The sequence below is a fragment of the Danio aesculapii genome, chromosome 5 (genome assembly GCF_903798145.1).
Source record: "Danio aesculapii chromosome 5, fDanAes4.1, whole genome shotgun sequence".
NCBI classification, from domain to species: Eukaryota; Metazoa; Chordata; class Actinopteri; order Cypriniformes; family Danionidae; genus Danio; species Danio aesculapii.
The window spans coordinates 60,177,952-60,187,096 of record NC_079439.1 but is presented as its reverse complement, the minus strand read 5'-3'; the positions used below and the strand labels follow the sequence as shown (position 1 = coordinate 60,187,096).

The following is a 9,145-nucleotide window of genomic DNA, read 5'->3' as shown; positions in this document are numbered from 1 at the left end:
AGAGGAGCAGCTCTGAAAAGCCTCCGTGCAGAAACTTCCCGGTGTTGTCTCTGAATAGCGCTGAAAACGCGATGTTTGGATGATGAAGGAAACGTTTTAGCAATATTTTATCATTAGAATATGGTATTTCTTTGACTCGACACAGATTAGAATCTTTTAACAATAAATTTCACATTAAATCACAGAGCGTGACGTCATATGGGCACATTCATTTCGGTTCCTCTAGCGAGTCAACAAATTTCCGTGACTCGATTCTTACAAACAGTTCATTTCAATGAGTCGATTTAGTCACGTGAATATTGACGCTTTCAAGTTCAAATAAAGTATTCTTTGTATACACGTATTGCTTTGTGTTCATAAAACTGTTATTAAGTTCAAACATGGTATAAGTTAACATTCAAACAAGTTGTTTACGTTTTGTTTACCAAATAAACTGAAAGAATCAGCGTGCTCATCTCTAGGTTCAATCTTTCAGTGACTCAAAAGAACAATTCCTGTACGAATCGGACATCACGGACTGGTGTCAACATGGCAGATGAAGCAACTAGGAAAGCAGTTTCCGAAATACCGCTTTTAAAAACTAATTCAGGACCAAGAGACAAGGAACTGTGGGTTCAGAGACTTCGAGAAGAATATTTAGCACTTATAAAGGTTAGTTACTGCTTGTTAGCAAAATTATCAGGGAGCTATAACGTTACTAGCTGCATGAATGAATACGTGTCATTAAGCTAAAGTATGTTCAGTCTTACTGACAGGCAGCTCGTCATCTTTAATGCGTGTCAGTTTGCGTACAAACCTTATATGAACGTCAATTTTAAAAATGTGTTGTTTACTTATTGTGTTGTCTTGCAGTATGTCGAAAATAACAAAGCAGCTGATAATGATTGGTTTCGTCTAGAGTCCAACAAGGAGGGCACAAGGTCAGTTTTTAACTGTCACTTTAACCAGGTCTTCATTTAAGAAGTAATGATGAGTTTTATATAGTTTATAAGATATCTTTTTTCGTGTGTAGGTGGTTTGGAAAATGCTGGTATATTCACGAGCTTCTCAAATATGAATTTGACATGGAATTTGATGTAAGACATTCACTTCAATTCACATCTATTTAACCCAATGGTCTCAAACTCAATTTCTGGAGCTCTGCATAGTTTAGATCCAAACACCTCCAATTCACACCTGCTTTATAGTCTCTAGTAGTCTTGAACACTTTGGCAACAAATAAACACCTTTAAAGTGCTTATGCCTTTATTAGGCTTTTCCTGTTAATGTTTCATTTAGGGAAACCCCTGAGATAAATATGTGATATCTCTGAACTTTAATAATAAATCTATATAAAATGCTGCACTTCCCACCACCAGTCGCAATGACTTCTGGGACTTCGAGACCAAGTTCTTTGCGCAAGTCTGCATCAGTGCGTCCTCAATATCACGAACACATCCGCAAACCTTCACACGTCCTTTGTTCTTGCAGTATTGAGTTTTGGAACTGAACTTTGGCAGTTGATGATGATGTAACATAAGGACGCAAGATCGCTGAAGAACGCATATTGAGAAACAGCCCTTAATTAGTTGGGTCAGCTGTGTTTGATTAGGGTTGGAGCAGAGCTGTGGCCCTCCAGGAATCCAGTTTGAGACCTATGCTTTAACCCTTTTTCATCCTTTAATTGTCTTTTTCAATTATTTATTGCAAACATTTTGGCTGTGTTCATGCAAACACCATAACGTATGGCAAAAAGAAGCTTCTTCAGGATCCTTCAAGATAAAAATGTTCACATTAAAGCCCATTAAAACTGCAATATTTCATTCTAGTCAAGCCATTTTAACAAAAAGTCCTACATTGTTTGTTAACAAGCTTTCACTATGTTGCCAAGGCTTCAGAAGTTTAACACATTTTAAAAACAATCTGTAATAATTTGCCATGTGTGGCAAGTGTAAAAAAAAACAAAAACAAAATTTGACACCTTTATGATTTTGTTTTTACTACTGACATAACTTCTCACACAATAGTTTAGTTTATTAAATGTTTTATTTAAAGTCCACATAGCGCATTTTGGTTGTCAGAAATAATACATTTTTTCTCAATGTCCAGATTCCAGTTACATATCCTGCCACAGCTCCTGAAGTGGCCATTCCTGAGTTAGATGGGAAGACGGCGAAGATGTACAGGTTTGCTTCATATGTTAATAGTGTTTTTTTTCTCCACGTTTTAATATTTTGTTGGAAAGCCTCTCAATAAATAATCCAAACTGTCTTTTATCACAGAGGTGGAAAAATCTGCCTGACAGATCACTTCAAGCCACTGTGGGCAAGAAATGTGCCAAAATTTGGTCTGGCTCATCTTATGGCTTTGGGAGTAAGTTTCATGTCTTAAATAAAATGTGTTATGTCATTTAATTCATAAACAGTTTTTGTTGTTGTTTTACATACTATTGATCTCATATCAATGAACAATCTCTGTTATCCCTTAGCTTGGACCGTGGCTTGCAGTTGAGATTCCAGACCTCATTGCGAAAGGCTTAATTCAACATAAAGATCAAAACAGCTGAAAACAGTAGAAAAAAGCTTTTGCATTTCACTGTGTCTTAATAATGCAAACACAAATGACAATTTTAACAACAGTTAGTTTGAAATCACGGGTTGCTTGACCTGTGGTTTCATATTTTTGATTGTTGCTTCACAGTAACCGTACTTAACATTCATGTTTGTACATATATTTTTTCTTTTCTTTCTCAGTAGATCAGTACCGTTCATGTATGTTTCATCAGTAAAACCTGGTACACAAATGTGAGACTGTTTCAGTTTGTGGAATCTCATGTTTATTTGAAAGCCTGTAAGGATTTAAATGGTCAAACTTTCAATTTAAAAGAATAATTCTCCCATACATAATAAATTACTCATTATTTATTCAGCCTCAAGTGGTTCCAGAGCTTTAAGTGTTTCTTTTTTCTGTTGAACCCCATTTGACTTCCATATTAGGAAAGTTCATGTTTAACATTTCTATTTTATAATCAGTTTTCAACATTCTTCAAACATCTTCTTTTGTGTTCAACAGAAATGTAAACAGGGGTGTGAAAAGGGGGATTAAATGACAGAATTTCCATTATTGGTTGAACCCTCCTTTTAAGTCTTGTTGCTTAGTAGAAAAGGTCAGAGTATAGTTAGTTGATAGTTCAGTTAGGATGTTTAAGTAATTTTTTTAAAAACAAATATGCCTTCAAAAATAACATTATTGGTGTCCATTTTGAGACAAAACAAAGGCACTGGCATACTTTAGGGTCAGTCTGTGCAAGTTTCTTTTAGTTGAAATGGTTTAGACTTACATTTTAGTCAGGGACTAGGCTTAAACCTTGTCTGTGAAATTGGGGGTAAATATTTTATTTCAATAAAAAATGTGTAAAAATTATTTGTAAAAATATACAATTAATTAACAAATAGCAGGGCTCAACAATAAGGACTGCACGATGGCCCAGGCCCAGCATGAGATATGCTTAGCACAATAGACGGGATCGTTACTAGTTCTGCTTTGTCATTAAAGTTTCATTTTTAATTAATGCAACTATTTGTCAATTGCATGCAAATACAGACTTAGAATCGAGAAACAGTTTGTGCTTTTAAGCCTTTAAATGCTACCTTCTCTGTGATTCCGTAAACACTGTATTACTTTCCGGTTTCTCTTATCTGATTGGATGATGTGAGCATGTTTTTTTTTTCCGTAACCTGGTAACAACCAGTACAGCGAAGAGACGGCAATATAACAGCAGCATCAAATTATGAGGCTAAAAGAAAACGTTTGTTTCTAATGTCTTGGTAGCAGACATTTACGTGGGTACAACATGACGAAAAGTATGAAGTGATGTTTTGCAGTTTGCCATCAGTTTGGCAATGATTTTAAAATCATTTAGAACTACAATGAAATACTTGCGGTGGCGCAGTAGGTAGTGCTGTCGCCTCACAGCAAGAAGGTCACTGGTTCGAGCCTCGGCTGGGTCAGTGGCATTTCTGTGTGGAGTTTGCATGTTTGCGTAGGTTTCCTCCGGGTGCTCCGGTTTCCCCCACAGTCCAAAGACATGCCGTTCAGGTGAATTGGGAAGGCTAAATTGTCCATAGTGTATGAGTGTGAGTGTGTGTGTGTATGGTTGTTTCCCAGAAAAGGGTTGCGGTTGGAAGGGCATCCACTGCGTAAAACGTGCTGGATAAGTTGGCGGTTCATTCTGCTGTGGCAACCCCTGATTAATAAAGGGAGTAAGCCGAAAATAAAATAAATGAATGGATGAAATACCTGCACATTTTCCATACTACTCATTTTGTTTGCATAAAACTTTGAATTTTGCTCATTATACATTTATTAATATTGTAAAAATATTTAAATTCTAGATTGACAGATGTTATTTTTAAAATATGTGGCTAAGAAATTAATAGCTAATAACTTTTTTTTTTTTTTGGCCGGGCAAGTACAAATCTCAACCACTGATCTGATCAGAGCGTTAAACCCTAGGTAATTGGTTGATCAATTCCTTTTTTTTTATTTTTATAAATGTTGCCTTGTAAGATTTAGTGAATGAACATTACTCACAGGCTGCAGAATTAAAGCTAGCTTTTGAGATTTCTTTAACAATGAGTACAAAAAGTTATTTTAATAATATAAAAATGGATTACTTATTCAACTTGATTGCATGAATCAGGTAATTTAGTAAAATCTGTTGTTTGTTTATGTTTAATAAGCCTCAACTAAAGGATACTTATTATGCCCCAAGAGCAGGGGTTTCAAACTCAGTTCCTGGAGGGCTGCAGCCCTGCACAGTTTAGTTCCAACCCTGCTCCAACACACTTAAGCTGCGGTCACACTGTAGTTTGTGCGTGAGAAATTCTGTTATACGGCGCTGCGAAAGGGGTTTGATTAAACAAGATGATTAGACAAGCCTCAGGGTGATCAGGTGTGTTTAATTAGGGTTGAAACTGAACTGTGCAGAGCTGCGGCCCTTCAGGAACTGAGTTTGACACCTGTGCCCTAGAGTGTGTAGGCCAGGGGTCCTCAACCCTGTTCCTGGAGATCTACTGTACCTTCCTGCAGAATTCAGTTGCAACCCATATCAAACACACCTGGCTGTAATTATCAATTGCTGTTCTGGTCCTAATTATTGGTTTATGTGTGTTTGATCAGGGTTGGAACTGAACTCTGTAGGAAGGTAGATCTCCAGGAACAGAGATGAACTTGAGCAAGATTGGTGTAGATGATGCTTTAGCTCAAAATACCCCACAAATAATTTATTACACTTTAAAACTGTCCTTTTTTGGCTTTGATCTAAATTGTGCCGTTTTGGTGACTTGGCGCTTTCAATTTAAATGAGATTGTGCTCTTTTTATAAGATGCGGACCTACTAACCTACTAATGTGTCAGCATGGTAGCGGATCCAACACAGCATTAATGTTGTCTCTGAAAAACTGAAAGTGTCAGTTGGTAGTCTATGGAGACTACAGTGTTCACTAAAGCTCTACATTTATAATGCCTCTTAGTCGCTGACATTATCTTCAGCAGGTATGGTGAAAACTCTTTAATGGCAGACGGCTGCTTCTCACTTGGGGCTGTCTATGCTAATGAGTAATCATCACTAGTGGGTGGGACTTTCCCCCTCTGATGACGTAGAAAGGGATAATGTCAGTCAAAGCATTTCTGCAGACTGCTTTTATTAATCAATTGTGATTATACACTCATCGGCCACTTTATTATGTACACCTTACTAGAACTGGGTTGGACTCCTTTTGCCTTCAGAACTGCCCTAATCCTTCACAGCATAGAGTACCAGCAAAAAGGTACTGGAAATATTCCTCAGAGATTTTGATCCAAATTGACATGATAGCATCACGCAGCTGCTGCAGATTTGTCAGCTGCACATCCATGATGCTAATTTCCCGTTCCACCACATTTCAAAGGTGCTTTATTGGATTGAGATCTGGTGGCTGTGGAGGCCCTGTTAGTACAGTGAACTCATTGACATGTTCAAAAAAGCAGTCTGAGATAATTCACGCTAACCAGTACCATTAGAGGCTGGTTATATTCACATACTGTTACCACACAACTGTGTATAAACACCTTATTGAAGTGTTTTTGCATAATATGTCCCCTTTAAGGTAGAAAATACAAAAATAAAGAATGGTTATTCCCAACAAAACACTTTTTACCATTATTTTATGATTAAATATGACTGTAAGCCAAAGAAAGCAATAGCCTTAACACACATTCTTACATGTTTTGCAAATGTAATCCTCATTTTGCATACGCACTAAGATGAGGAATAGCTCTACACTTCTAAACTGGTTGAGTGAGTTGACAGGCCCTTTTAAATGTCATATTTAATATAGCAGTCTGATTGATGGAAAATAATTTATTGATATTGTAAAATCAGCAGCAGGAAAAGAAACAGCCAGAGCAAACTGTAAATGTCAGAGTTGGTCGTTTCACAGCATTTTGTACTTAGTTAAATAAATTTGATACAATTCATTTTCATATAAAATGTATTTTACCTTAAATTTTAGCTTTCAGTTGAACTTTTAAACACAGTTACAACATCACATGTCATAGATCATTCTCCTAGTCATATTTAATATGATTGCTGGCACATATCAGCTAAAAAAAAAGGTTTAAACAGGTCACTGTGAACTCATAGAAAAGTAAACCACATTTTCAATCAGCTTTCAATTGCACTTTAGGCATGCATTGTCAGGTCACAAATATAATTTCTAATTCATAATCAAATAAGATGGCACACATCAGCAGGAAATAGAAACAGTCAGATAATAAATGTCAAAGATGATTGTGTCATTGAGAACTATAAGAAAACAAAAGGATCTTAAAGGGACAGTTCACCAAAAAAAAAGAAAATTCTGTCATAATTTACACTCTCTTTACCAATTCCATTCTACTGCTGAATAATGTTGGAAAGCAGCGGCCACTGCCGTCCACAATAATTTTTGTTCCTATTATGAATGTCAATGGCTTCTGGTTTCCAACATTCTTCAGAATATCTTGTCTTGTGTTCAGCAGAAATTTAGATCCCCTTTGAGTGTGAGTCAATCATGAGCAAATGTTCATTTTTGGGTGAACTATCCTTTTAAATACACAGTTCAACTACTTTTATATCACTGTCGAACATAAACAGACATGTAAACAATCCAGTCTAGAACCTGAGGATCTCCCTGAATGATGCATTGGCTCTGATTTTCCAATCAGTTTCTTAACCCTGAGAAATTACATCTGTGTTTGGTCATGAGAGCACAGATAGTTTCTCCACATCCCCAGCATGGCTGTATATTATGAGCAGATCCCAGTTTCAACTTGCACACTCCACAGTTACCTGAAGTGTTCGATTTCGATGGACTCTTCTTGTTTTGGGCAATGAGCTGTTTGAGTTCGGTTAAGATGGTCGTATTGGGTGCAAGAGCAATGTCTGTGACCTCTATGCGTGCTGGATCATAGACACAATCTTCTTCTAGGCCACTGGGCACAGCTTTCATGCCACAGTTAGGAGGGACCCAGGCAGTGTCATAACCTTGACTGTGCCAGGTCTTCTGTAGGGCATGGTTGTCCTTATCAATTTTTTTTACTTTTCCACAATCGACGCTTAATTTCAGCACTACTTTGTCAGTAATTGGGGATCTCAGAGGGTAGCGCTCTGCTTTCTTCTGGTCACGGCTCACATAAACTCCAGGTCCCAGCATTCCATCTGGTGACGGCTGAAAGCCTGTACTTATGATCGCACGAGCTACTTTTACAGACGTACCATGATACATGGTGTAAAGTCTTCCTGATTTGGGTTCTTGGTTTGCCTGAAGATGACGATCCTCATCATAAAATACCTCCCAGCCATAAAATGAGATGGATGCCATCTTTGTTCCCCCTGTGGATTAAATGAGATTACATTAAGTAATTGCTTGAAAGTTTGACACCTAAGTCAAACATTTGGACACAACTGTTCAATCTTTATTAGCCTTTTCCATCATTTAGAATCAAAGTCCAGTCAAAATGATGACAATAACACTAATGAAAGTGATCTAGCCTATCTTTGTGTACAAAAATGTTTAACAATCTTTAAACTGACTGGCAACAACAAACTTACGTTTCAATTTTGAAAACAAGTTTTACTTTTTAAAACAAAAACATTTCTATTAACAGACATTATTGCAAAACACGACAGTATGTTAAAATCAAAGTACATTTGACAAAATCTTTAATCATACCAATCAGTTCCTTACGTAAGTTATGTTTAGATTTAGCTTAAACTTCCATGTGAAATATGAGTTAACATTAACAATACGCCGAACTTCCGCTATAGTTCCTGTAAAATAAAATATGTAAATTAAAATATTCTCGAGCTATTCACAGGTTAAGATGAGACTGCATTATTTTAAAGCAAACGTACCTTAAAATACTTCTCACAGGTGAACAAGAAACGACATGAAACTCCAAGTCTTAAGTTGTTCTCACAAATCCAAACTTTCGCTTTCAATTTCTTCGCAAGGCGTCTTCCTCTTATGCTGAGCGGCAGAATAGATGTCCTTCATCTAAAGGTGAGACGTTTATATTTCTTCAAATTATATTTAGCAACTTACTGACTGTCACTGACAGCATTTGTATTATTCTTAAAAACGCTCACTTTCTGAAGATAAATTAATATTACACGTCAATCAAACTGTGTAGACCCGCCTTTATTTCATACAATAGCATTTCATTGGCCAGAATGCGTTTACGCATAAACGTGTCACAAGGGTTGTTGCCATGTCCGCCTATAATAAGCACAGGTTTAAGGCCACAGCTAATGGCCTTGCTCATTTAACGAAATGCCACTTGTCATTTGAAGTGATTTAAAAAAAAAAAAAAGAAACAAAGACAAATGCATTTACGACCTAAAATGTACTAATAAAAATATAAGAAACGTGTTTCAGTCAAAGAAGAGAATCACTCTAGAGAGAACATTTCTTTGGAATTCTCAGGATGAAATTAATTGGAAAAAAGTTTGGCTCTTACAAATTTTGTGTTCCCAACAAAGTTAAAGACTTACATTTAAAAGTGTTACACAATATCTACCCCACAAATGAAATTGTATCTAAATTCGGTAATCCAAACTCAAATTGTGTCTTCTGTAACTCAA

At 36.6% G+C, this 9,145-nt stretch overlaps 2 protein-coding genes across 2 annotated transcripts; one reads left to right on the top strand and one right to left on the bottom strand.

Annotated features, from left to right (window-relative positions):
• Positions 1-493: 493 nt before the first annotated feature.
• Positions 494-2,914, top strand: ufc1 (ubiquitin-fold modifier conjugating enzyme 1). Its single transcript, XM_056457061.1, has 6 exons — positions 494-651; positions 853-920; positions 1,013-1,076; positions 2,089-2,165; positions 2,262-2,352; positions 2,468-2,914. Exons 1-6 carry the CDS (start codon positions 529-531, stop codon positions 2,543-2,545), a joined length of 501 nt encoding a protein of 166 aa, XP_056313036.1. The 5' UTR covers positions 494-528; the 3' UTR covers positions 2,546-2,914.
• Positions 2,915-6,367: 3,453 nt separating this feature from the next.
• On the bottom strand, positions 6,368-8,670 carry gig2p (grass carp reovirus (GCRV)-induced gene 2p). The gene is made up of 2 exons (XM_056457060.1): positions 8,417-8,670; positions 6,368-7,894 (listed from the first exon to the last, which is right to left on the bottom strand). Exon 2 carries the CDS (start codon positions 7,881-7,883, stop codon positions 7,224-7,226), a length of 660 nt encoding a protein of 219 aa, XP_056313035.1. The 5' UTR covers positions 7,884-7,894; positions 8,417-8,670; the 3' UTR covers positions 6,368-7,223.
• Positions 8,671-9,145: the final 475 nt, after the last annotated feature.